The sequence below is a fragment of the Coregonus clupeaformis genome, chromosome 3 (assembly GCF_020615455.1).
Source record: "Coregonus clupeaformis isolate EN_2021a chromosome 3, ASM2061545v1, whole genome shotgun sequence".
In the NCBI taxonomy this organism is placed as follows: domain Eukaryota; kingdom Metazoa; phylum Chordata; class Actinopteri; order Salmoniformes; family Salmonidae; genus Coregonus; species Coregonus clupeaformis.
Genome location: NC_059194.1, coordinates 6,266,674 through 6,294,547, shown reverse-complemented (window position 1 = coordinate 6,294,547; position 27,874 = coordinate 6,266,674). Strand labels below are relative to the sequence as shown.

Genomic DNA, 27,874 nt, shown 5'->3' with positions numbered 1-27,874 from the left:
CAACACGGACTTTCAACTCCCTCCAAATATTTTCTATGGGGTTGAGATCTGGAGACTGGCTAGGCCACTCCAGGACCTTGAAATGCTTCTTACGAAGCCACTCCTTCGTTGCCCGGGCGGTGTGTTTGTCATGCTGAAAGACCCAGCCACGTTTCATCTTCAATGCCCTTGCTGATGGAAGGAGGTTTCACTCAAAATCTCACGATACATGGCCCCATTCATTCTTTCCTTTACACGGATCAGTCGTCCTGGTCCCTTTGCAGAAAAACAGCCCCAAAGCATGATGTTTCCACCCCCATGCTTCACAGTAGGTATGGTGTTCTTTGGATGCAACTCAGCATTCTTTGTCCTCCAAACACGACGAGTTGAGTTTTTACCAAAACGTTCTATTTTGGTTTCATCTGACCATATGACATTCTCCCAATCCTCTTCTGGATCATCCAAATGCACTCTAGCAAACTTCAGACGGGCCTGGACATGTACTGGCTTAAGCAGGGGGACACGTCTGGCACTGCAGGATTTGAGTCCCTGGCGGCGTAGTGTGTTACTGATGGTAGGCTTTGTTACTTTGGTCCCAGCTCTCTGCAGGTCATTCACTAGGTCCCCCCGTGTGGTTCGGGGATTTTTGCTCACCGTTCTTGTGATCATTTTGACCCTCACGGGGTGAGATCTTGCGTGGAGCCCCAGATCGAGGGAGATGATCAGTGGTCTTGTATGTCTTCCATTTCCTAATAATTGCTCCCATAGTTGATTTCTTCAAACCAAGCTGCTTACCTATTGCAGATTCAGTCTTCCCAGCCTGGTGCAGGTCTACAATTTTGTTTCTGGTGTCCTTTGACAGCTCTTTGGTCTTGGCCATAGTGGAGTTTGGAGTGTGACTGTTTGAGGTTGTGGACAGGTGTCTTTTATACTGATAACAAGTTCAAACAGGTGCCATTAATACAGGTAACGAGTGGAGGACAGAGAAGCCTCTTAAAGAAGAAGTTACAGGTCTGTGAGAGCCAGAAATCTTGCTTGTTTGTAGGTGACCAAATACTTATTTTCCACCATAATTTGCAAATAAATTCATTTAAAATCCTACAATGTGATTTTCTGGATTTTTTTTCTCAATTTGTCTGTCATAGTTGACGTGTCCCTATGATGAAAATTACAGGTCTCTCTCATCTTTTTAAGTGGGAGAACTTGCACAATTGGTGGCTGACTAAATACTTTTTTTCCCCCACTGTATGCTAACTGGATAACAGTCATTCAAGTTCTTGCTAGCTAACCAAATGACAGCTGCATCTCTAGCTGTGTAAAGCCACCGAAAAACAATATGAGGGGAAAAAGTAATTCACTCACCCACTCCTCCAATGGCATGACATGACATCCTGCTAGCAGCTAGCTATCTAGCTAACGTTAGGCTCCGTGTTTTTAGCTTGCTACATACACTACCGTTCAAAAGTTTGGGGTCACTTAGAAATGTCCTTGTTTTTGAAAGAAAATCAATTTTTTGGTCCATTAAAATAACATCAAATTGATCAGAAATACAATGTAGACATTGTTAATGTTGTAAATGGCTATTGTAGCTGGAAACGGCAGATTTTTAATGGAATATCTACATTGGCGTACAGAGGCCCATTATCAGCAACCATCAGTCCTGTGTTCCAATGGCACGTTGTGTTTGCTAATCCAAGTTTATCATTTTAAAAGGCTAATTGATCATTAGAAAACCCTTTTGCAATTATGTTAGCACAGCTGAAAACTGTTGTGCTGATTAAAGAAGCAATAAAACTGGCACTCTTGAGACTAGTTGAGTATCTGGAGCATCAGCAATTGTGGGTTCGATTACAGGCTCAAAATGGCCAGAAACAAATAACTTTCTTCTGAAACTCGTCAGTCTATTCTTGTTCTGAGAAATGAAAGCTATTCCGTGCGAGAAATTGCCAAGAAACTGAAGATCTCGTACAACGCTGTGTACTACTCCCTTCACAGAACAGCGCAAACTGGCTCTAACCAGAATAGAAAGAGGAGTGGGAGGCCCCGGTGCATAACTGAGCAAGAGGACAGATACATTAGAATGTCTAGTTTGAGAAACAGATGCCTCACAGGTCCTCAACTGGCAGCTTCATTAAATAGTACCCGCAAAAACACCAGTCTCAACGTCAACAGTGAAGAGGCGTCTACGGGATGTGACTTTCTAGGCAGAGTTGCAAAGAAAAGGTCCAGTGTATGTGTTCTTTTGTCCATCTTAATCGTTTATTTTTATTGGCCAGTCTGAGATATGGCTTTTTCTTTGCAACTCTGCCTAGAAGGTCAGCATCCCAGAGTCACCTCTTCACTGTTGACGTTGAGACTGGTGTTTTGCGGGTACTATTTAATGAAGCTGCCAGTTGAGGACATGTGAGGCATCTGTTTGGTTTGTTATACAAATGTATCCGACACCGAGACAAGACCGAGATACTCAATATATGGTCTCGAGACCGGTCTCGAGTACTATAACACTGACACACACACTCTTACCAGAAAGCATGCCCCAGTTGTGCTGGTCTTCATCACCACTTTGTCACAACTGGACAGCCTCAGCTGAGAACGTCACACATCAGGACAGAGCTCACACTCAATTTCATAATGCATGCAAATGAGCTGGGTCTGTATTCATAAAGTGCCTGAGTGCTGATCCAGGACCAGTTTTGGCTTTTAGATTATAATGAATGGACCGGGAGAAACTGGTCCTAGATCAGCAGTCCTACTCTGAGAGGCATCATACAGGCCCTGATCTGTCTCATATTAACTGCTGGCACTCATATGGGCAATTCAGTTCTAAACCAAAATAAAAAGAAAGATGGGAATTGTAATTCTGATGAACCACTGATGTTAAGAGATGCATTATCTACAGAAGAACACAGACCATACATTGTCATCTTCGTCTTCTGTCCAAAGCTTTCCTCGAGTCTTCGTAAGCCTTGAGTCCAAATCTCTTCTCCTTGATCTAAGGCTCTTCTGTTGCTAAAGTCCAAGGCTCTTCTGTTGGTAAAGTCCAAGGCTCTTCTGTTGATAAAGTCCAAGGCTCTTCTGTTGGTAAAGTCCAAGGCTCTTCTGTTGGTAAAGTCCAAGGCTCTTTTGTTGGTAAAGTCCAAGGCTCTTTTGTTGGTAAAGTCCAAGGCTCTTTTGTTGGTAAAGTCCAAGGCTCTTTTGTTGGTAAAGTCCAAGGCTCTTCTGTTGGTAAAGTCCAAGGCTCTTCTGTTGGTAAAGTCCAAGGCTCTTCTGTTGGTAAAGTCCAAGGCTCTTTTGTTGTTAAAGTCCAAGGCTCTTTTGTTGGTAAAGTCTAAGGCTCTTTTGTTGGTAAAGTCCAAGGCTCTTTTGTTGGTAAAGTCCAAGGCTCTTTTGTTGGTAAAGTCCAAGGCTCTTTTGTTGGTAAAGTCCAAGGCTCTTCTGTTGGTAAAGTCCAAGGCTCTTCTGTTGGTAAAGTCCAAGGCTCTTCTCTTAGTAAGATCCACAGTTTTTAGTAAAGTCCAAGGCTTTTCTCAAGTGTGAGTAAGTTCCAGGGCTTTCCTCCTAGACAATCCACACAAGGGAATCAGATCCACCTCAGTGAATGTGGACGGGAGTTAACAGTAAGTCTCCCCTTGTTAGTCTTGTGTTAGTCCTTAGCTGCTACACCATGCTCATCCTGTTAGCCATATAAGTGGATAGATAAATACTTAGCATTAGTTAACTGGCAATGGTACTGTTTCTACAGGCCTCTCTGGTGGCTCTGTAAATGTGAGTTCAGTGGAGGAGGCAGTGTGGACTTCAGTTTGTCACCCCCTGCCTATCCTGTCACAGGCAGTCAAAATAGTAAGTTTTATAGGCCACAGAGGAAGAAGAGGAGAGGGAGTGCGTCCCAAATGGCCCTCTATCGGCCCTGGTCGAAGTAGTGCACTATATAGCGAATAGGGTGCCATTTGGGACGCAAACCAAGAGCTAGCCTGCTTCACTGTGTAGGCCTATAGACGGGCCTTCTCTATACTTAGAAGCTGATGATGAGTGGCTAAATGTATAACTACCATGTGACTTTAAGGGTTATAGAAGATCATCTGTAATATCAATATGTCGTAAACCAGGTCTAAGGTCATTATAATTGACTCTGATCTGGTCCTTTATCATATGGTCCTCTCCTTCTGCATCAGACTGGGTGCTATGTGTAGTAACTCAGCCTGCTTAGATCTAACATTACATTTCAGACTAATATGTGTCATCGAACACAGAGACCTAGCTACAGTTGCTAGTCTCACTCTCATTGTACCCTCCTCTTGTAAGATTGTTTAGGGACAGAAAGACAGTTTGTGCCTCTATTACTATATAGTAAGTTGAGTTTAATATCTGCCCAGCAACAGTGATTATTAGATATGTGATTGTGTCCTGAGTCTCTATGGCTGCGTTTAGACAGGCAGTCCAATTGTGATATTTTTAACCAATCGGATGAGCTCTGAAAAAGATAAGGTGTGAAAAGATCTGATGTGATTGGTCAAAAGACCAATTAGTGGGAAAAAGTTCAGAATTGGGCTGACTGTCTAAACGCAGGCTATGGCTCCAATGATGTCTTATTCAGCCTGTTTCCAATATTTGATGTCTTATTCAGCCTGTTTCCTGTGTTTCATGTCTTATTCAGCCTGTTTCCAGTATTTCATGTCTTAATCAGCCTGTTTGATTTGATTTGATTTGCCTGTGTTTGAAAACCAAACGCATAGAAATAAAATAACAGATGAATGTAGCTCTAAACCCCACATTATATTCTTCACACTCCAATATGGTGGCCGAATGTCCCACTTGGATCATAGTATTTAAATTGGAATATCTATTTTACTGCATTTCTATCTACAGGGACCAAGCCTGCAGACTGTTGTGATGGCACAGATAGCCAGCCCAACATGCAGCCCACTGCTGAGTCTGGTATGTCACACCAAGGTGAGAGAGGAGGGGATAGAGGGGGGAAGGCTGATCAGTGAACCCCCAGGCATGCAGGGCTGTCTGGGTATGAATACAGCCGTACCCCTGGGGGGTCCTAACAAAGGCTGCCCCCCATCCTCCAGGCTCCACCATATTGAGAGACATTCCTTCACACAGAGGCTGCTGCTGAATGGCACCCTATTACCCATACCATGAACTGCATTTAACCAGGGCCCATCTCTGGTTAAAAGTAGTGCACTATATAGGAAATAAGGTGTGTGAAACCTATGTGGGCCTCTAGAGAACAGTGTTACAGTGTGTTGGTTGACCCCCAGGGCCTCTAGAGAACAGTGTAACAGTGTGTTGGTTGACCCCCAGGGTCTCTAGAGAACAGTGCTAAAGTGTGTTGGTTGGTTGACCCCCAGGGCCTCTAGAGAACAGTGTTACAGTGTGTTGGTTGGTTGACCCTCAGGGCCTCTAGAGAACAGTGGTACAGTGTGTTGGTTGGTTGACCCCCAGGGCCTCTAAAGAACAGTGTTACAGTGTGTTGGTTGTTTGACCCTCAGGGCCTCTAGAGAACAGTGGTACAGTGTGTTGGTTGGTTGACCCCCAGGGCCTCTAAAGAACAGTGTTACAGTGTGTTGGTTGACCCCCAGGGCCTCTAGAGAACAGTGTTACAGTGTGTTGGTTGACCCCCAGGGCCTCTAAAGAACAGTGTTACAATGTGTTGGTTGGTTGACCCTCAGGGCCTCTAGAGAACAGTGTTACAGTGTGTTGGTTGGTTGACCCCCAGGGTCTCTAGAGAACAGTGCTACAGTATGTTGGTTGGTTGACCCTCAGGGCCTCTAGAGAACAGTGTTACAGTGTGTTGGTTGACCCCCAGGGCCTCTAGAGAACAGTGTTACAGTGTGTTGGTTGACCCCCAGGGCCTCTAAAGAACAGTGTTACAATGTGTTGGTTGGTTGACCCTCAGGGCCTCTAGAGAACAGTGTTACAGTATGTTGGTTGGTTGACCCTCAGGGCCTCTAGAGAACAGTGTTAGTGTGTTGGTTGGTTGACCCTCAGGGCCTCTAGAGAACAGTGTTACAGTGTGTTGGTTGACCCCCAGGGCCTCTAGAGAACAGTGTTACAGTATGTTGGTTGGTTGACCCTCAGGGCCTCTAGAGAACAGTGCTACAGTATGTTGGTTGGTTGACCCTCAGGGCCTCTAGAGAACAGTGTTACAGTATGTTGGTTGGTTGACCCTCAGGGCCTCTAAAGAACAGTGTTACTGTGTGTTGGTTGGTTGACCCCCAGGGCCACTAAAGAACAGTGTTACAGTGTGTTGGTTGGTTGACCCTCAGGGCCTCTAGAGAACAGTGCTACAGTATGTTGGTTGGTTGACCCTCAGGGCCTCTAGAGAACAGTGTTACAGTATGTTGGTTGGTTGACCCTCAGGGCCTCTAAAGAACAGTGTTACTGTGTGTTGGTTGGTTGACCCCCAGGGCCACTAAAGAACAGTGTTACAGTGTGTTGGTTGGTTGACCCCCAGGGCCTCTAGAGAACAGTGCTACAGTATGTTGGTTGACCCTCAGGATCTCTAGAGAACAGTGCTACAGTATGTTGGTTGGTTGACTCTCAGGGCCTCTAGAGAACAGTGTTGCAGTATGTTGGTTGGTTGACCCCCAGGGCCTCTAGAGAACAGTGTTACGGTGTGTTGGTTGACCCCCAGGGCCTCTAGAGAACAGTGTTACGGTGTGTTGGTTGGTTGACCCTCAGGGCCTCTAGAGAACAGTGTTACTGTGTGTTGGTTGGTTGACCCTCAGGGCCTCTAGAGAACAGTGTTACGGTGTGTTGGTTGACCCTCAGGGCCTCTAGAGAACAGTGCTACAGTGTGTTGGTTGACCCTCAGGGCCTCTAGAGAACAGTGTTAAGGTGTGTTGGTTGGTTGACTCGCAGGGCCTCAGCAGGTCTTCTCTGTGTCACAACGTGTCACAGATGTCACACAGAGATGTCAGATGGTCCAGCACCACCTCAGACAATTCATTACATTTTTGGTGTAATTCCTATTTCTGGATAAGGCTTAAAATACAGGATACAATCTTGCTATGTCACATGATGCACAAAACACAGGGTATAGCCTACATCTCCTCTCCCCCTCTTCACCTCCCACAGCCAGACCTCCCTCTCCACAACTACACTGCCCCTCCCTGTCCCACTCTCTCTCCCTCTCATCAGCCAGACCTCCCTCTCCACAACTACACTGCCCCTCCCTGTCCCACTCTCTCTCCCTCTCATCAGCCAGACCTCCCTCTCCACAACTACACTGCCCCTCCCTGTCCCACTCTCTCTCCCTCTCCTCTCCTCTCTGAGGCAGACCCCTGGGTGGGGTAATATCCTTGACATCAGCCACTGATCAGGAACCCAGTGGCAGGTTTATGGCATGTCCAGCAGAGAGGGAGAAACAGGGGAGGGTGGAGGGGATGAATGAGTGATCTACAGGAGAGAGGAGAGAGACAATGGAATAGTATTATGCTTGCTTTCTCCTGGTAATGCTCTCTCTCTATCCTCTGAAAACCGTTAGATTTACTTTAGTGGCACAGAAAATCATTGCAACAAATAGAACGCATCATAGTAGTATGCTCATAGCCAATCCAAACAATGTCCTTCCAATAATTTCATTAGGTAAAATTGAAATGTTCCTGAAACACGTCGGCGATAACTACCTTCCACTTTTTGTAGCAGACTAGCGTTCATACTATCCAAAAGATGGAGTGCAGCTTTTAAGTGAAGATTACTTCATTACACATTTGGCTACGTTACGCAAAATGCTGACAGGCAATCTTTCATAATTGGCTACAATTAAAAAAATATGTTGAGATGCATTCCTTCCCATAGTCTTGTCTTTACAATGTAGCGTTCCGCTTTGATTTATTGTGATGCAGTTGCACTGGCTTTTCAAGTGTGACAAAGTACACGGTCACAGCAGTGTCCCGGATTACCATGGCAAACACATATAAACATACCGGTAAAGAGGCTTCCTTTCAGTTTCCTTCAAAAGGCTTGATCCTCATTCCAATCCTTAAACATGCCATCATATCAAAGTGCGGTTAAATCAACGCTGAAGTTGAGCCTTGGTCGAGGTGTGAACGGCTACATGGTAATAATTTACTTTACATTTTAGTCATTCAGCAGACGCTCTTATCCAGAGCGACTTACAGTTAGTGAGTGCATACATTTTCATACTGCCCCCCCCGTGGGAATCGAACCCACAACCCTGGCGTTGCAAACGCCATGCTCTACCAACTGAGCTACACAACCCCTTCTAATGTATTCACCGCTGCCTTCCTATTCACCTATTATTTTACTAAGTGAATTTCATGTTGTCCTAATTTGTTATGCAGAAGGATAAAAATGCAGTCATTGAGCAAAAATAAATGTTTCTTAACTGTTTATTCATCAGAAGATTTGTATGTAGTCCCATAAATAATTATTGAGAAGCAAAAACAACCAAGTATATTTTATATTTGTTTATTAAATATATCCAATGACTCACATACATAAATATATAATTTACATCCATATAGGCCTACAATAAGACAAACGTGGTCAGGTGAGGTGGGAAAGTGCAGAACAACGTTTCACATAATCACGTGGAGTGGAGGACAGTCTTTGTGAATAAAGATAGATTCGAAATAAGCTGACACACATATGCTCATGATTTTACATTTGCCATCATAATAGTTTGCATAGAATAACGCTATAGCCCTGTCTCTTTTCAATCATTTAGGTCCTCGGTATCTCCTTCTGTAGTTGTGTCCGTGGCCTCCCTCTCTTCTGGCACACACGTGTTTGACCATCACTTGAGAGCAGTTCTCACACTTGACCGTGCAGCACCATTGGAACTTACAGTTACAGCTGCTGACTATCTCAGTCCTCCTCTCCTCCACCCTCAGGCCGCACTCATGGCACAGTCTGCGGCAGCTCCTCTTCTGCCACTGGTTCAAGCCCTCGCCGTGATGCAGACACTCCCTGCCCTCAGTACCGTGAAGGCCCAGGCTGACGTTCTGACCGCAGTAGTCCGGAGATTCCTCCAGGTAAATGAGCTCCGTCTGGGCGATGCTGCTGAACGCGTCCGCAATGGCGCCCCTGTTGTCGGCGCTGTTCCCCGACCTCATCCGCCTCTTGTCCATCTCCAGTTTCTGCGCCTGGTCGTGTTTGATTTTGAGGTAGTTGCCGATGTCTCTGAAATCAGACAACTGCATCCAGCAGGTCTGAACGGAGCAACTTTCAGACATACCGTGGCACCTGCAGATGCGCTTCATGGTGGCCTTCACCGCCTGCTCAACAGACACAGGGGTTATAGTGGGTAATAACTAAAAAGTGTGATTGAATGAAAGCACACAACCAATGCGTCATAACATGGCCAATTCATGTGTAATAATAAGATTAACTAATGGGTAATACCATGGTCAACCCATGCGTAATGCCATAGCTCTCCATGCAGGAGTCTGGAACGAAATAACTCACCAGTCTACCCGCCTCGTTGTTATGAAGGTTGACAGCCGCCCGTGAGTCCTGGCCCGTCTCAAGCGCGTCCACGTACTGTTTTGACATCCTTTCCCCAAAGTCCAAGTTATCGCTGCAGCCACCCCACAACCACCCACGCCCCCCTGGGGACAGGAGACAAGCAAAAACATGAGTATGGGCACACATAGCAGGATGCAAGAATATTATCACTTTCTTATTCAGGTCTACTCTCTCATTGTTGTGTGTGTTACCGATTTGACCGTTTCTCGAGCCATCACAGCCGCAGTTGTCCAGGTCCCCGAGGCTACAGTTGCGGGTCAGTGTGTACATCACACCAGCTGCGCTGATCGCGTGCACAAAAGAGGTCTCACTCGTGGCTACAGGAATAGATAGACATCGAACATATAAATATGTATTCAAATATTTCACTTTTACACAATGTCAGGTAAATATAAATTAATGGTATGCATGGTGTAGCCATAGCCTCGAACACACCTACGGCGTCATTGTGTAAAATGGTTCGCTGCATAATCTGGATATGTGTGCAACAGAAGTTCAACATTTACCTTCTGCTACCATTTCTGTCAAGCCATCAACGCATACGTTCGATTTATCCAATGTATGCACCACACAGAACGCACTGCAACTGCCTCTGCAACGCAGTGCTGCAAGGCAACCGCAGCGTTCCGTTGGAAATTAATGTACTTCTGGTGAACCAAAACGCATGAACACTGTAGATGTAATCAAGGCGTTAGGGCTTCACAACTCGCATACATATTACATTCTATGCATTAGATTTTACTCATTGGGTATCAAAGCTCTGTTTGTAACATAGGCAACAGAGACTTGCATTCTCAGACGTAAATGCTACAGTAGGCTATGTATTCTGAGACATTCTACCGCAGCGAAGGCCTTTGTGAGTAGACAGTTGGAGCGCGCTCTCCGGGCAGTTCCACCTGTCCCACGCAAACTGGTGTTTACATTCCTGGATCCCGCTCTGAGCGCCCACTTGCACGCTACTGGCATACGTCAGATAGGCCTGGAGATAAGAGAGAGCATGTTAAATCCACAATTGAATATCCTCAAAACTAAAAAAGAATAATCCAAGTGACATTTGGATGAGATGAATACCTTTCTACTATTGAATACGCATTGAGTTGTGATGAAAAATGCTATTAAAGCAGGTTATGCATTCGTCCATCATTACGCACTACTGAAACGATCCTATTGAAATAGACAAATGTTTTGTGCACTCATGATGCCAGGAGTACCTTTTGGGAATCTTTGCATAATAGTTTGGAACACTTGTTTTCCCTAAGGTTACTTATAAAGCAAACAATTCGAATAAAAATCTTACCTTGGGTCCAGTCATAAGAAAATTGTTCACGGCCCTAAAAGAGAGAAAATATAGCCTGAAACAACCTTTTAAAACCGAGACACTAGCTAAATGAAAACTAAAGACGTTATAAATCAAATGTGTTTAGAAGTGGGGTCTTACCAGGCATGTCCAATAAGAGTGTTGTGGAGAAGGAAAAGTACCAGGAGACAAAGGAACGAACAGAAGACCATTGTGAGTGTTTTTACCTCCAACCCTAAGGGAGAGATCTGGGCATGTGATGAGGACACGCAGCTTTCGCCTTTAATTTAAGAGAAGGAATCAGAAACAAATGGGTACCTTGTCCTTTGTCTCGGTGTTCCGAGGATGCTGATTGGACAATGGCCACATAAGACTGGAGGAAACGCCTATTGAGAACTTCAAAGGGTGTCAGGACAAGACAGTTTATTTTCTTCCCTCAGGCGATGACACCAGCGGCCAGATTAATGAGATGATCCCGGCCTCCCGTGGAGACCTCGCCCTCAACACCACCAATAAACAAAAACAGACTGCCGAATCAGAACATTAAAAGCAACAAACTTCGTCGGCACAGGATGTAAATTCAGAACAGGACTCGAAATAAGATTCAAATATTTAATATGCAATTCCCAGTACAAAAATAAAACATAACGTGATAATGACACTTAAAACAATTTCATAATTTATATAAAAAAATTGACAAACCGAATTTACACACAGGCCTCTAACCCATTTAGACAACTATATTTATCTGCATACACCCCCAAAGTGACAAGTAAACTTAAACGAGCATGAACAAAATAACATTGTGATGATAAATACACATTTATCACAGGAATGATTATTATTATTTTTTTAGAACATATCATAAATCTATTGGATTGTCAAAATGTTAGAGCCTATAAAGTGCATTTTAAATAAGGGACAAAAGTGGAAATAGTCTGTCACCCGATGTGGAATGGATGAGAATACATGTTGATCATGAACAAGTTACAGGAGAAATCACGTGTCAAATATTTGGGTAACATCATACAATTCATACAATCCCAGACAGATGAATATGGATTAAATTAACTAATAAAACATGTTTAAATAACGAATATGAAAATAAACTGTCCCCTTCATAATTATCCTCATGCATAGATAGCCACAGTCTGTGCAGGCGCAAATCAACTGCGCTGCACGCGGTGCCTTCTCCCACTTTTCCTCGTGCCCTTCTGAGGCCTGCGCCCCCTGTCCCTGCGCGCGCAGTAGTATTTGGTCACGACCTGCGTGCACCGCTCGCACTTGACCGTGCAGCACCAGTGGAATTTACAGTTACAGCTGCTGACTATCTCAATCCGCCTCTCCTCCACCCTCAGGCCGCACTCATGGCACAGCCGGCGGCAACTCCTCCTCTCCCACTGGGAGAGGTTATTTTCCCCCTGCAGACACTCCCTCCCCTCGGTGCCCTGGAGCCCCAGGCTCTTGTTCTTGGTACAGTAGTCTGGAGATTCCTCCAGGTAAATGAGCTCTGTCCGGGCGATGCTGCTGAAAGCGTCCGCGATGGCGCCCCTGTTGTCGGCGCTGTTCCCGGACCTCATCCGCCTCTTGTCCATCTCCAGTTTTTGCGCCTGGTCGTGTTTGACTTTGAGGTAGTTGCCGATGTCTCTGAAGTCAGACAACTGCATCCAACAGGTCTGGACGGAGCAGCTCCCAGAGACGCCGTGGCACTTACAGGCTCGCTTCATGGTCGCCTTGATCGCCTAGAGAGAGCTTCAGTCAGTTATGTATTCAATAATACCTCACACCAGTTCATTTGTAAATGTATGTTCGATCTGATAGGCTGAAAATAACGAAAACTCCACAACAACGAATCCAAATGATAACCAAAATAGTTATCCAGTCCAAACAGATGACATCTGCCCGCAAATGTACAAAACATTCCAAGGAAATAACATAATTTAAACAAACAGTAAACACATATAGGCCTACCACCGGCAGTATAGCCTGTATGAGATCACCACCGGCAGTATAGCTTGTATGAGATCTGTCACTCACCAGTCTACCAGCTTCATTGTTGTGCAGGTTCACAGCTGCGCGTGAGTCGTGGCCGTTCTCCAGCGCGTCCACAAACTGTTTGGACATCTTCTCCCCAAATTTCACGTTATCACTGCAGCCCCCCCAGATCCAACCCCTACCACCTGGAGAGAGATACGGCAGGGTTAGTCTATGTAAGTATGTCCATGTCCAAGTATTACTGCCCTTACTTCTGTAGAATTTCAGTGATGTCTTCTATGTGTAATTCTGCCCATTTTTGGTTCTGTGCGTAATGGTGTAAATGTGTGCAATTCTGTTATTTGAGAATATAATACATGGTCACATAATTCAAATAGGTTGCTACACTCAATGTTATAAAGTCAGATGGTAATGGTATATAAACTCACCTATCTGTCCAATATTGGAGTCATCACATCCACAGTTATCAAAATCCCCCATACTACAGTTCTTGGTGAGAGTGTACATCACCCCTGCAGCACTGATGGCGTGGACGAAAGACGTCTCTCTTGAGGCTGGAATTTAAAGAGATCATGGTTGTCAATGTTATGGTTAAAGTTAACACACACGGTCAGTGTGATGACATTGGTAAATATCAGACTCTTGTAAATTGCTATGTGTAATTTCCTTAGACCGACTCACTACAAGCCTAGTCTATTTGCCATTGGAAAGTTTTTATTTCGAGGGATTAGGCAGCCTATAGAGCGCTGCCTGGTAAGTATAAATCTATTCTCACCACTGCGCAGTCCATGAGTTGACAGTTGGAGCGCGCTCTCCGGGCAGTTCCACCTGTCCCACGCGAACTGGTGTTTGCATTCCTGAATCCCGCTCTGCGCGCCCACCTGCACGCTACTGGCATACGTCAGATAGGCCTGGAGGGGCACACGGATACAGAGACAGTGTAAATCACAGGTTCTCGTTCGTTATAAGTATTGGACCAAACATTTAATGTGTTTTCCAGCTTGGCATCCTTGTTTGAGCTATTCTTTTGTTTTTATTAGAAAACACATTTCCCGTTAAGTTGCAGCGAAAACATTTGCAACGTGATATTCCTTTTGTACCTGAATCCCTAAGGGCTATTTTAACCAAGCAGTCTAAGTGCACGAGCCCAATAAGTAAATAAAGATCCGTTACCTTTGGTCCAGTCATCAGGAAGTTATTCACCGACCTATGGAAAACAGAAACCAAACACAGTCAAGACATGGTAATAGTGCCATCGTGTAAACTGATTTTTCCCACCCCATTGCCTATATAACTGGTCGTGGCATAACTGATGAAATGCCAACGACAACAGGTAAAAAGCCTACCATGCGGTAGCGTACAGAACATGACAACACATGGACAGGACCAGTGATGTCAGCAGTTGGCACGGTCCCATGGCAGCTAATGAGTCTTCTGCGTCCAAAACAACGGCCTCCGTGGAGTATCCCAAGCGTAAATACTGAGGCGGGCGGTCAGAGAAAGAGAGAGAGAAAGAGTAGGCTAGATGCAACTGAGCTCTGTGACTGGACCGTAAAGACATTTATAGTGTCGTTGTGTTTGATTGACAGATTTGTTCTGTTGGTAACGTTTCACTGTGAAAATGCGCCAACCATGTCATTGAATGCCGTGTTATATAGAGACATAGGAAACACGTCGGTGCATAACTGCACTTCAAAGCTTCAGCACAGACACAGTTTTAACAGCCCCCATCCATCCATCCATCCATTCATTCCATTTCCCAGGGGTAACTCTTTATAGACTTTTCCCACGAATAAGTGTATCAAGTGCTAAATTGCAGAGTTGATTATTATTATTAGTTGTAGTAGTATAGTAGCATGATTAGTATTAACTATATTGGGTTCGGATCTATAGGCCTACAATACACATTCAACGAGGTTGTGTAGCCTAAACGTGCAGCCATTTCTGGATGTGAAATGGGCCCTTGCATGGATACACATCCCAAACAACACTATATGGTTGTTGGCGCAACATTTAAATGTGTGCATTTTAGTCGCTGTCTTTTACCTGGATATACACGGATATATTGTGTAGGAACATAGCCTATATTTCCATTCAAAATACACTACAATCGGCCTACACAGAGTATATTGTCCCCACATGCATACACTTGGCTCTTCAGGGTAGGCCTTTTCTCTATACCAACTTATTAGATGTCATAATATGACATAATATATTTATTTAGCAATAATACATAGTATTTATAATCAGACTGAATATGTGTGTGTCCCCTATACTGACTTCATCCCCTAGGGAGTCTCCCGCCCTGTCCGTCTGTCTGTCTGACCTGGTAGGAGCTCTGTTCTTGGGGAAATAACACTGCGGTCTCGGGAGGGACTGGGTGACTACAAAGTCATAAATTCATTCAGCACCGTTCGCTAAGAGTCATGTAAATAAAGCCTCACACATCGGCGACATTGGCACCGCCGCGATAATAAGATAATAGCCGATTCCATGGGAACGAAGTCGGTGTGAAAATAGTCTGGAATTTAAGGAGAGGATGGGGATGTAAAACGAAATGAGAGAGACAATGTAGGCCATTTGTAAGAAATGCAATATTTTTGACAATACTCTATATTTTAAATAGCCTAGGCCTACTGTTGAAACAAACAAAAAATTCATTTCAATCCTCTAAATTAAATATATGTTAACAAATTTGCCATGAGTGTCTGAATGATGGGTAAACTTGATATTCACTGACATGATTTGATGCAGTTTTGTCTTATTTCAAATCACCGGTCATCATCTGCCAGTTTCTATTAGGCCTAATTCACATTCATATCGGATTTGATATGAGAAAGATTAGCCTAACCTGTGATCACTATTGATTACCATTGGCCTAGCCTATAGTTTCCATTTCAATCAGATCACTGGGGCATGTTAAATCCTCTATAAGTCACTCAAAATCCCCTAAAACAACTTCTCACTCCACGGTCAGACAATAGCAACGTCTTTGTAGGACAATATAGGCGCGCGCAGGTGACGATAATCCGGACTAATTAGATATCGGCCACTTGGCCGTTCCACTGTAGCTGAAAGCTACATTTCCCACACCTAGCCGAGAAAAATAAAAGGCGATTAAACGATTATCTTTGATGGCTGATCTCAACCCATTTCTGTCTGTAGACACCTACAAATAGGCTTTGCCGCTACTGGCTTTATGGGTTCATAACAACCTGTAAAACAATAGTCCATCAATCTGGGCGTTATTTTACATTGATGCTACAAGCCTATATAAACATCGAAACTTAATCAAAACACAAACAGAAGCTCATTGCGAAATAAATCAATCAATATTGATCGTGAATGAGTCGATAGGCTATTATTTAAATTCATTACAAGTTGATAAATCATCACTACAACTCAAAAGGGGCATCGCATGTTGATAACTTAAAATGATATCAAATAAGTAGGCTAATATAGCCCAGTAATGTGCTCACCTTTTCGCACAGGTATTCCATGTTGTCTTCCTCTCAGGACTCACTCAGCTGTCGCTAATGATCAGGGTCAGTGCGGATGGCTCACACAGACAGACAGGCTTTACATTGATTGCATACAAACAGGAATATAAAATAATAGTAGTGGGACATTGGGGATTTTCTGGGGCTAATATACAATACACTACCTACACTACAGTCAGTACACGTTGATTGAGTGATGTGTATTATCCAACGGACTGGTTCAAAGCACTGGACATCGACCCGCATCACAGATTAAGATAAACATGTAAAACGCGTTTTAATTAAATTGTTCTAACTGACGTTTCAGACTCATTAGGCGCGTCCATGGTGTGGTGATTGGCGATTTACGCAGCTGTTATTCACCTCAAGTTGCCTAGGCTAGGCTATATTTATGGTGCAGGGTGTGATAAGCGGAGTCATAAAACTGATAAAGGGAGCAGGAGGTGAGAGGCTAGACGTGGCAGGACTGGCGACGCCAGCGACCCAGGTAGTTCAAAAGAGAGCCTGCCTCACAAACTATTACACATTAGCCAGAGGTGGCTCTAGCCTTTTGGGTGCCCTAAGCGAGATTTGGTGGTGGGGGGAGGGCACACCTACATCTTAACAGACATACTGGAACAATTAGGTTTAAGTGCCTTGCTCAAGGGTTATTCACTTAGTCAGCTCAGGGAATCAAACCAGCAACCTTTTGGTTACTGGCCCAACACTAGTAACCATAGCCATAGGGCTTTGGTTAAACGTAGTGCACTTAATCGTTTGCCACCTCCTTGGCAAAACATTTTAGTGGCCCCCTTCTTTAAAGCTAATTTCCTGCAAGTCTACACATTTCTTAATGACTTATGCCATGCTTATATGATCTGAGTGAGAATGACTAACAAAATAAATGGGGGCCCCCTGGAGGTCAAGGCCCCTGGGCATGGTCAGTATTAGGTCATGATTATTACAAGGTTAGATAGTCTAGCCAGCTAACTACCAATCTACCAATTGTTAGCTGACATGGCTAATTGAGTGACTATCAGTGACAGACATAACAAGAGAACAACTAATGATGCACAACTAAGGCTGTGTGATATGGCCAAAATATCATGTCACGGCATGGGGGGAAAAATGGACGGTATGACAGTATTTTACAGTATTTTTTGATTAATAAAAGTTCTACATTTGCTTTATGAGTAGATAATAATTTTCAGCATTTTCAGAAATGTCTGCATTTCCTGCACTAATTTAAAATCATTTGTATATTTAACCAAATGTTGCAATTGCGATTTGACTTGTGATTTAGAGAAAAACACTTGGGTGAACTGTTGGAAATAGAATTATTATTCTAATTCTATAGTTAGAATATACTGTAATAGTGGTCACTTTGAATACAGTGTTGTTTGACATGACAACGAATAAAAATGCCAGGGAGGAGTTATTGTGACAGGGTAGGAACTAAAGTGTTTCCTAGGGGACCCTATAATCTTTGGCTACATTTAATGTTTTCTCTTAGCTACTTCATGTAGCTAACATATTCATGCTTTGCGTATTCCTCTTTGATTTAGAAGACACTGTCACTGGTATTATCAGGCTGTATAGCTAATTACGTTTGCTCTGACTCTGTATGTTTATTAGCTAGCTAGCTAACTAGCGATTAGCATTAGCGGCTAACAAGATTTAGGCCCAACTTGTTAAGAAAAGACAAACTGGCTGTTTGCAGATGTAAGAAACACAAACTAATAGTGTAATTATAGAACACTTGTGGATTTATATTAAGAAGCAAAGTGAAAACAGCATCATTGTCATCAACATTGTTGCATGCGCTGCATTGACCACGCAGACTGAACATAAGTGTCTTGTGGTCAAGCAACAACAAATACGGGGGGTGGGGCTAGGTCTGTGTGGAAAGTGGCAAGGAGAGAGCGAAGAGAGATGACTCAAGTAGCGAAGTAAACTATACAAATGTGCGTTACACACGGCGTATCACGTTTAACAAACCAAAGATTCAAATACCGTTACAGAAGGTCAAGTAAAAACCCAAACGGGTCCGTGCATCAATACCGGTATATCGTAAAATACGGTATACGGCCCAGCCCTATGCACAACCACATTTTGAAATTGCACCTGGTGTATTCTACTATTCTAACGCTCAATAGTAAGTTGAGACCCCGACTAAGTTCCTAAATTTCTTTAGTAATAATTGGTTAGGGGACACCTAGCAGCCGGGGGCCCTAAGCGACCACTTATGTCACATATACCTGGAACCGGCCCTGCGATTTAACAAGCATTAAAACAATACAATAAGATCTATGTTATAAATGGTACCAGCCTACCTTATGGGTGTGTGTTTGCAAAGAAGAATATGGGCAATAAATATATCTCTAATTGTTAGACCGAGTTTTTGACCTGGTTTTCAATACTACAGGGATATCAGGCTTGTAATTGTATTAATTATGATTCATGACATGTCTGAACTGTAGGTGTGAATATGCCGATTTAACTTCTGTCTTCCTCTACTGGGCAAAACTGTCTGCAAAACCCCACTATTGCCATGTTAATTCTATCCACTCAAGAATCATGTATTATTTCATAATTTCATTTATTGTATTGGTAGCCTAATTTTGTACATATGTTCTGTATTTGTCTAATGTACTACATATTCTAAGTAGGGACTGTCCATACCCCCTTTGAGACTACTATATTATTCTCAAACATCATTCATCGTAAGAGAAAGTCAGACCCAAATCTGTTGTTTTGTATTACACCCCTTTGTCTTTATTTCATAAAGAAAAGTAAAAAGTGAAATATGAAAACATCTCCATAATCCCCCCACCTTCCTCTCCTCGACCTCTCTTAGCCTGGATCCCTGACTTGGTTTGGTGTTCAACAACAAGGGCCCCTAGCCCTTAGCCCCTACCCTAGTACCTTTGGTAGTTCTGAGTGGTTTGGATGGGTATAAGCTAGGAAATAAGGACTAGGGAGCAAGGGGGTAAAGGCTAGGGGGTAGGGGGGTAAAGGCTGGGGGGTAAGGGGGTAGAGGCTAGGGGGTAAGGGGGTAAAGGCTGGAGGCTAGGGGGTAAGGGGGTAAAGGCTGGGGGTAAGGGGGTAGAGGCTAGGGGGTAAGGGGGTAAAGGCTGGGGGTAAGGGGGTAGAGGCTAGGGGGTAAGGGGGTAAAGGCTGGGGGGTAAGGGGGTAGAGGCTAGGGGGTAAGGGGGTAGAGGCTAGGGGGTAAGGGGGTAAAGGCTGGGGGTAAGGGGGTAGAGGTAAGGGGGTAGAGGCTAGGGGGTAAGGGGGTAAAGGCTAGGGGGTAGAGGCTAGGGGGTAAGGGGGTAAAGGCTAGGGAGTAGAGGCTAGGGAGTAAGGGGGTAAAGGCTGGGGGTAAGGGGGGTAAAGGCTAGGGAGTAGAGGCTAGGGAGTAAGGGGGTAAAGGCTGGGGGTAAGGGGGTAGAGGCTAGGGGGTAAAGGCTAGGGGGTAGAGGCTAGGGGGTAAAGGATAGGGGTAAAGAGGTAGAGACTAGGGGGTAAAGGATAGGGGTAAAGGGGGTAGAGACTAGGGGGTAAGGGGGTAGAGGCTAGGGGGTAGAGGCTAGGGGGTAAAGGATAGGGGTAAAGGGGGTAGAGGCTAGGGGGTAAGGGGGTAGAGGCTAGGGGGTAGAGGCTAGGGGGGTAAAGGATAGGGGTAAAGGGGGTAGAGGCTAGGGGGTAAGGGGGTAGAGGCTAGGGGGTAAAGGCTAGGGGGTAGAGGCTAGGGGGTAAAGGATAGGGGTAAAGAGGTAGAGACTAGGGGGTAAAGGATAGGGGTAAAGGGGTAGAGACTAGGGGGTAAGGGGGTAGAGGCTAGGGGGTAGAGGCTAGGGGGTAAAGGATAGGGGTAAAGGGGTAGAGGCTAGGGGGTAAGGGGGTAGAGGCTAGGGGTAGAGGCTAGGGGGTAAAGGATAGGGGTAAAGGGGTAAAGGCTAGGGGGTAGAGGCTAGGGGGTAAAGGATAGGGGTAAAGGGGTAGAGGCTAGGGGGTAGAGGCTAGGGGGTAAAGGATAGGGGTAAAGGGGTAGAGGCTAGGGGGTAGAGGCTAGGGGGTAAAGGATAGGGGTAAAGGGGTAGAGGCTAGGGGGTAGAAGCTAGGGAGTAAGGGGGTAGAGATTAGGTGTTGTTTCTGGCCCAATACTTGTTATTTAAAGCAGAACCATCCTGGCAGCCAGGCTACAGCTATATTCCCCTAATGATAGATAGACCCCTGTGAAGATGAAATTCTGTGTCCCAAATGGCACCATATTCCCTATATAGTGGACCAGGTCAAAAGTATTGCACGATATAGGGAATAGGGTGCCATTTGGGATGCATCCCATGTACCCTCCACTATTGCATCTCCTGGGGACCTACAGCACCCTGTTATACAACAAAAAGTGACTTAGAGTAGAATACTGAGACAGACAGTCAAAACAAAGTGCTTTTGTTGGTGGCATCTCTGCCTCCTCTCCTCTTCTCCTCCTCTTCTCCTCCTCTGCACCAAGTCACATCAAGGCGTGGCGTCCCCTTTCCTTTCCTGTTCAATGGCTGAAACAGAAGACAGGAAGACACATATGTCAGTGCACACATCTGTATGGAGATGTTGGGGAGGGAGAATGTGAGTTTTTAGGTGTGTGGTTTCAATGCAGAGACGATACAGTGTCTGTCCCAAATGGTACCCTATTCCCTATATAGTGCACTACTTTGACCAGGGCCTATAGGGAGAGAGTGATGCTGCTGATTCAGTGATTTGTAGTAGACAAGTGTTTGTATACTGCAGGGCTAAAGAAAGGTTGACAGCAGAGAGAGAGAGAGAGAGAGAGAGAGAGAGAGAGAGAGAGAGAGAGAGAGAGAGAGAGAGAGAGAGAGAGAGAGAGAGAGAGAGAGAGAGAGAGAGAGAGAGAGAGAGAGAGAGAGAGAGAGAGAGAGAGAGAGAGAGAGAGAGAGAGAGAGAGAGAGAGAGAGAGAGAGAGAGAGAGAGAGAGAGAGAGAGAGAGAGAGAGAGAGAGAGAGAGAGACCCAGCCCCAGCCATGGTCACTCACTCTCTTTGGTTGGCAGTGGGTTCTTTTCTTTCGTCTCGGTCTTCTTCAGTTTGGTCTTGTCGAAGCAGGTGATCTCTGTCAGGTCAGGTTTGTCAGACATAGTTGCTGTGAAAGAGAGCGAGAGATGGAGCAGGGAGGGAGAGAGAAAGGGAGGAAATGAGGGAGGGAGAGAAAAGGAGAGAGGGACAGAGAGAAATCAACATGTGTCAGTTATTTGACCTTGGCTGGTCCCTCTAAGACCAGCTGACAAACAAGCTACACAGGCAGAATCTTGCGTCGGGAACGTTGGTAGAATCCTTTCTGCTTATATGTATGCCATCGTGTTGAAAACAGAAGATGACAGATATGTGCTTTTTGCAAGAAAGGTTAATGGGAGAGACTGAACACAGAGTGAAGGTCACAGCCAGTTTCCTCTTTCGTACACACACACACACACACACACACACACACACACACACACACACACACACACACACACACACACACACACACACACACACACACACACACACACACATATACACACACACACATATACACACACACACACACCTCCCCCTCCCCTGTTCCCACATACACACATGAGCTGCAACCGCCCCAGCACGTGTTAGTCTCCATCATAACACCTTTCCACATGCTTACACACACGCTATCTAGCATGACACCATGCTTACACACACGCTATCTAGCATGACACCAGTCATTCTGCCTCTAGCATGAAAGCAGCCATTCTGCCTCTAGCATGAAAGCAGCCATTCTGCCTCTAGCTCTCTCTCTCTCTCTCTCTCTCTCTCTCTCTCTCTCTCTCTCTCTCTCTCTCTCTCTCTCTCTCTCTCTCTCTCTCTCTCTCCATTCACTGGGGCTGGTCTCTTTTTCAATCGCTCTGCAGTCTCTCTCTCTCTCTCTCTCTCTCTCTCTCTCTCTCTCTCTCTCCTCTCTCTCTCTCTCCCTATTCACCCTCTAATCTCTGCATCCTTGCCGTCTTTTCTCCTCCTGAGTCTCAGCACTGTTCCACAATGTTAAAATGCAGTCCTGGCTAGCATTGCCCCTTTCATAGCCCAGCCCTACCTCAGCCCCATCCCAGCCCTACCTCAGCCCCATCCCAGCTGTACCTCAGCCCCATCCCAGCTGTACCTCAGCCCCATCCCAGCTGTACCTCAGCCCCATCCCAGCCCTACCTCAGCCCCATCCCAGCCCTACCTCAGCCCCATCCTCTGTAGCTCAATTGGAAGAGCATGGCGCTTGTAACGCCAGGGTAGTGGGTTCGATCCCCGGGACCACCCATACGTAAAAATGTATGTACACATGACTGTAAGTCGCTTTGGATAAAAGCATCTGCTAAATGGCATATTATTTTTTATTATTATTATATTATCCCAGCCCTACCTCAGCCCCATCCCAGCTGTACCTCAGCCCCATCCCAGCCCTACTTCAGCCCTATCCCAGCCCTACCTCAGCCCCAGACCAACTCAACCCAATCCTGCCTTGCTCACTACATAACCCTGCTCTACTGAAATCCTACCAACAGCACCTCTTACTCTCTCCATCTATCTTTCCATCCACACATCCATCCATTCTCTCTATCCTTCTATCCCATCAGATCAGTACACTTCAGTCTTCAGATCCTTTGTTTCAGTACACAGAGACAAAGCCAAATAAATAAAGATGGAGAGAGAGAGGAGAGAGACTGAGGCTTACCTTTGTTACACACAGCAGTGTGCTTTAATCCTCCAGGGCAGGGATGGAAAGAGATGGAGGTAGGCAAGGCTGTGAGTGTCTTCCAGTGTCTTCACGTCTAGGTCTGCACCAGGGTTTGGGTTTAAGAGAGAATAAGGGAGGAGGGAGGAAGGAGAAACTAAGAAAGGGAGGGGGAGAGAGGAAGCAGTAAAAGATGGGCAGGGAGGGAGGGAGCGAGGGAGAGAGGGAGAGAGGGAGGGAGGGAGGGAGGGAGGGAGGGAGGGAGAGAGGGAGAGAGGGAGAGAGAGAGAGGGAGAGAGGGAGAGAGAGAGAGAGAGAGAGAGAGAGAGAGAGAGAGAGAGAGAGAGAGAGAGAGAGAGAGAGAGAGAGAGAGAGAGAGAGAGAGAGAGAGAGAGAGAGAGAGAGAGAGAGAGAGAGAGAGAGAGAGAGAGAGAGAGAGAGAGAGAGGTCTGCCGTCTCCGTTCTCTTTCTTCATCTAGTTAATATTCATGTTCTCCAGGGAAGACATTGGTGGAAGAGCCAACCAATAGCAAGCTGCTGTGCTGCTCATGAAGAAAGTATATGATGCATTATTTAATCAATGCACTGAGGTGATTTTGGGGTATTGGCATTCTGAGGTCAGGGACAGATGACGTAACACTTGAATGTCTCAAAATACAATTATTTATATATTTTTCATAAGTACAATAAGTAAATTGGTTTTGATAATACATATGGTGGAACTATTGTCCTTTTCTAAATACTGTCATTTGTCTGTACAGTATATCGTTTTCTAATCTGTTTCCTGTTTTTGTTCCAAATGGCACCCTATTCCCTTTATACCAGGGCCAATGTAGTGCACTATGTAGGGAATAGTGTACCACTATGTAGGGAATAGTGTACCACTATGTAGGGGATAGTGTGTACCACGTCTGAACAGACCCAATAGAAGGAGTCATCCAGTAGGAATAAACCCTCTGTACACAGCACATACACTATATCTATTAGCTGACATCATACCTTTCTTTTGATTAAAACACTTACATCTCCCAGAGGACTGTATTACAGGCTATTACATACGGCATGGCTGAACAGGGGATGACCCCTGCTCATGTCTATTTTAGAACAGGCTGCTCACTCATATCTCTCCAACCATTGGAACAGTGGATTAAAATATGACATGACTCGTCTATAGCAGGACTTTGGTTTTTGACATTTGGTGACCCGCACACACACACACACACACACACACACACACACACACACACACACACACACACACACACACACACACACACACACACACATACACACATTGAGTTCATACTCCAGGATGGGAACAGATCTGTTTGATAGTATCCCTCCAGGGTCATACAGTACATTGTGATATGTGTGGTGTTCATCTGTGATGTCCTGAATAGGCAAGGTGATGGGTGGTTTACTGTCACTGTGTAATCATCAATGAGTCATGGCTTGCGTCCCAAATAACACCCTATTCTCTATATAGTGCACTACTTTTTACCAGGGCCCATAAGTCATGCACTAATAATGGACCCTGGTCAAAAGTAGTGCACTATGTAGGGAATAGGGTGCCATTTGGGACATAAACATTATTGCCATTCTCAGTGGTGCCCTCTAGCAGTCTGCAGTGCCATCTAGTGGTCATTGTGGAAATGTACAGCTCCTACCGCACTTCCAAACAAAATATAATAAAATAACATTGTATTTGTCATATGCGCGGAGTACAGCTGGTGTAGACTTGATGAAATTCCGTGAAATGATTTCGAGCCATTCCCAACAATGCAGAGTTTAGTAATAGTAAAACAAGAGGAATAAAATACACAAGAATATAGTACTAGTACCAGATCAATGTGGAGCTATATACAGGGAGTACCAGTACCAGATCAATGTGGAGCTATATACAGGGAGTACCAGTACCAGATCAATGTGGAGCTATATACAGGGAATACCAGTACCAGATCAATGTGGAGCTATATACAGGGAGTACCAGTACCAGATCAATGTGGAGCTATATACAGGGAGTACCAGTACCAGATCAATGTGGAGCTATATACAGGGAGTACCAGTACCAGATCAATGTGGAGCTATATACAGGGAGTACCAGTACCAGGTCAATGTAGAGCTATATACAGGGAGTGCCAGTACCAGATCAATGTGGAGCTATATACAGGGAGTACCAGTACCAGATCAACGTGGAGCTATATAATAATATGCCATTTAGCAGACACTTTTATCCAAAGCGACTTACAGTCATGTATGCATACATTTTTACATATGGGTGGTCCCGGGGATCGAACCCACTACGCTGGCATTACAAGCGCCATGCTCTACCAATTGAGCTACAGAGGACCAGATCAATGTAGAGCTATATACAGGGAGTACCAGTACCAGATCAATGTGGAGCTATATACAGGGAGTACCAGTACCAGATCACTGTGTAGAGGTACGAGGTACTTGAGGTAGATATGTACATGAAGGCAGGGTAAAGTGACTAGGCATCAGGATAGATAATAATACGGTATTTGAGGTAGATATGTACATGAAGGCAGGGTAAAGGGACAGATAAGAGTAAAATAAAGAACAGAGTAGCAGCAGCAAATAATTATTGTAAAAGTGTGTGATGTGAATGTATGTGTGTTTGTGTTGTGTCGGTATGTGTGTGTGTGTACGTATGTAGTGTATGTGAATGTGTGTGGGTTTTGTGTGTCAATGTAGTGTGTGTGAGTGAGTGTGTATATACCCTATAGTGAGTGTGCGTAGGATAGAGTCAGTGCAGATAGTTTGGGTACCATTAATTGACTATTTAGCAGTCTTATGGCTAGGGGGGAGAAGCTGTCTCGGAGCCTGTTTGTCCGAAACCCAATGCTCCGGTACCGTTTGACGGACGGTAGCTGAGTGAACAGTCTATGGCTTGGGTGGCTGGAGTCCTTGACAATTTTTGGGACCTTCCTATGACCGCCTGATATAGAGATCCTGGTTGACAGGGAGCTTGGTCCGAGTGATGTACTGGGCTGTCCGCAACACCCTCTGTAGCGCTTTGCGGTCAAGGGCGGTGCATTTGCCATACAAAGCGGTTAATGAGCCAGTCAAGATGCTCTCGATGGTGCAGCTGTATAACTTTTTGAGGTTCCATGGGCCCCATGGCAAATCTTTTCAGCCTCCTGAGGGGGAAGAGGCGCTGCCGTGCCCTCTTCACAACTGTGCGGGTGTGTGTGGACCAGTCCTTAGTGATGTGGGCGCCAAGGAATTTGAAGCTCTCGACCCGCTCCACAACAGCCCCATCTTTCCTTGGCAGGTAGCCTGGTGGGTAGGAGCGTTGGGCCATTAACCGAAAGGTTGCTGGATCAAATCCCCGAGCTGACAAGGTAAAAATCTGTCATTCTGTCCCTGAATAAGGCAGTTAACCCACTGTTCCCCGGGCGCCAATGACGTGGATGTCGATTAAGGCAGCCCCCCGCACCTCTCTGATTCAGAGGGGTTGGGTTAAATGAGGAAAAACACATTTCAGTTGAATGCATTTTATTTTTTTGTTGCCTGTTTTGCATGTTATTTGGACATTAATACATGTCACATATCAGTTTGCAAATAATGTAAAATAAAAATCATTGAGTTAATAAAGCCGCATACAAACATGGTCTCCTTTTTGCTTTCTTGAGTAAGGCAGCTCCAAAATTCAGGTGTTTCAGCCTAGCTCAGTGCTTTCTGTGGTGATGGGGCAGCCAGCAGAAAATACGGAGCATAGGGTTTGGTAATGTTCTCTAGTTGTGCCGTGATTGGCTCAGTGTTCTGTCTCTCATGGGGACACTACTTCTCTGCAAAATCTATGGGTAGAGCTCGAAAATTCAAGCCCCTTGGGTGCTGCCATAGAGCAGCAAATTCAACAATGAGTGGTTTGGAAGGAATCAGTGGCTAACTGCAAGCGTTGCAAAGCAATCACTAGCCTGCTATTCAGTGGAGTGGGTGTGTGGTCCAAGACTGGGTTTAAGGGTCTCTTTTCCAAGCTTAAAAGGATAAACATTCAACACCATGGGCCAGAAAAGGTTGAATACATTGGTCATGCAGCATGACTTCTGCCCCGTTCCAAACAACTGGAAAACCTCAGACTTCAGTGTGTTCAAGACAACTGGGAACTTGGAAAAAAACTAGCTCTGACTGGGAAAAAACGTTTTGAATGGCCATCCAACTCGGAATTCCAAGTCGGGAACTCTCTTCCTAGAGCTCCGACCTGAAGATCACTGATGTCATGATTCGACCTTGTTTTGTTTTCAGAGTTCCTAGTTTACAGAGAATGCCAGACTTTGATGACAAAGTTTGATGACCAAATTTGCCCACAAGAAGGACCGCTGCGCCAACTTCCTGTTCAAGGTGCACATGTAGCCTATAGCCTTTTTTGGAGAAATGCAATCATTTAATATTGTAAGAGCTTTCATTGTCTGCTTTTATGCCCCCTTTATTTATCCTATGGTTCTGACTTGGTGTACAGGGAGAATACTGTAAGAACGGCCCATGTTCTGAATTCTGTCACTCTACATTTCAAAAGTGTTGAACAAATAGTTATATTGACTACGTCCATCCTAGCTCCCTCATTAATGTCTTAATTGAAATCACGGATTGCCTCTTATCCGCTCATCGTCCCCTTATGCCATAGTTTGTACATCTCAATCGTCAGTAGAAACCACATTTGTTGAAGCATGTCAGCCATATCAGCTATGTTTTTTTTAAAGGCACTAAATGAGGCTGAATGAACTGTTTCGCTGCTAGACAAGGCCTCGCTTATAGCCAAGTGATTCACTCCATGGTGCTGAAAAGAAAGCTCTGCTGTTGGGACAGCTTTATGTAGGCCCTAACAGTTTGTGGGCACCGTTTGTCACCGTTAT

General features: G+C 45.0%; 3 protein-coding genes across 3 annotated transcripts; all 3 read right to left on the bottom strand.

The window, feature by feature from the left end:
* Positions 1 to 8,447: 8,447 nt before the first annotated feature.
* On the bottom strand, positions 8,448 to 11,017 carry LOC121545985 (protein Wnt-8-like). The gene is made up of 6 exons (XM_041856947.1): positions 10,919 to 11,017; positions 10,778 to 10,811; positions 10,321 to 10,459; positions 9,672 to 9,797; positions 9,421 to 9,563; positions 8,448 to 9,230 (listed from the first exon to the last, which is right to left on the bottom strand). Exons 1-6 carry the CDS (start codon positions 10,987 to 10,989, stop codon positions 8,673 to 8,675), a joined length of 1,071 nt encoding a protein of 356 aa, XP_041712881.1. The 5' UTR covers positions 10,990 to 11,017; the 3' UTR covers positions 8,448 to 8,672.
* A 422-nt stretch (positions 11,018 to 11,439) lies between these two features.
* On the bottom strand, positions 11,440 to 16,549 carry LOC121545996 (protein Wnt-8a-like). Its single transcript, XM_041856956.2, has 7 exons — positions 16,252 to 16,549; positions 14,119 to 14,252; positions 13,946 to 13,979; positions 13,548 to 13,683; positions 13,201 to 13,326; positions 12,815 to 12,957; positions 11,440 to 12,519 (listed from the first exon to the last, which is right to left on the bottom strand). The coding sequence occupies exons 1-7, from the start codon at positions 16,270 to 16,272 to the stop codon at positions 11,944 to 11,946; spliced, it is 1,170 nt and encodes a 389-aa protein (XP_041712890.2). The 5' UTR covers positions 16,273 to 16,549; the 3' UTR covers positions 11,440 to 11,943.
* A 3,769-nt stretch (positions 16,550 to 20,318) lies between these two features.
* LOC121546005 (thymosin beta) lies at positions 20,319 to 23,176 on the bottom strand. The gene is made up of 3 exons (XM_041856967.2): positions 22,998 to 23,176; positions 21,300 to 21,404; positions 20,319 to 20,804 (listed from the first exon to the last, which is right to left on the bottom strand). The coding sequence occupies exons 2-3, from the start codon at positions 21,397 to 21,399 to the stop codon at positions 20,767 to 20,769; spliced, it is 138 nt and encodes a 45-aa protein (XP_041712901.2). The 5' UTR covers positions 21,400 to 21,404; positions 22,998 to 23,176; the 3' UTR covers positions 20,319 to 20,766.
* Between the last annotated feature and the right edge of the window lie 4,698 nt (positions 23,177 to 27,874).

Bases quoted from the DNA above. Each gene is read 5' to 3' on its own strand.
- LOC121545996 (XM_041856956.2), bottom strand. From the start codon at position 16,272: ATGGAATACCTGTGCGAAAAG. The intron at 14,253-16,251 runs GTGAGCACATTA...CGCCCGCCTCAG, and splicing joins TGGAATACCTGTGCGAAAAG to TATTTACGCTTGGGATACTC. The intron at 13,684-13,945 runs GTAACGGATCTT...GTGCCCCTCCAG, and splicing joins TCCTGATGACTGGACCAAAG to GCCTATCTGACGTATGCCAG.
- LOC121545985 (XM_041856947.1), bottom strand. From the start codon at position 10,989: ATGGTCTTCTGTTCGTTCCTTTGTCTCCTGGTACTTTTCCTTCTCCAC. The intron at 9,798-10,320 runs GTAGAATGTCTC...CTATTCCTGTAG, and splicing joins TCACAAAGGCCTTCGCTGCG to CCACGAGTGAGACCTCTTTT. The intron at 9,564-9,671 runs GTAACACACACA...TCCTGTCCCCAG, and splicing joins CTCGAGAAACGGTCAAATCG to GGGGGCGTGGGTGGTTGTGG.
- LOC121546005 (XM_041856967.2), bottom strand. From the start codon at position 21,399: ATGTCTGACAAACCTGACCTGACAGAGATCACCTGCTTCGACAAGACC. The intron at 20,805-21,299 runs GTGAGTGACCAT...CTTCTGTTTCAG, and splicing joins CCCACTGCCAACCAAAGAGA to CCATTGAACAGGAAAGGAAA.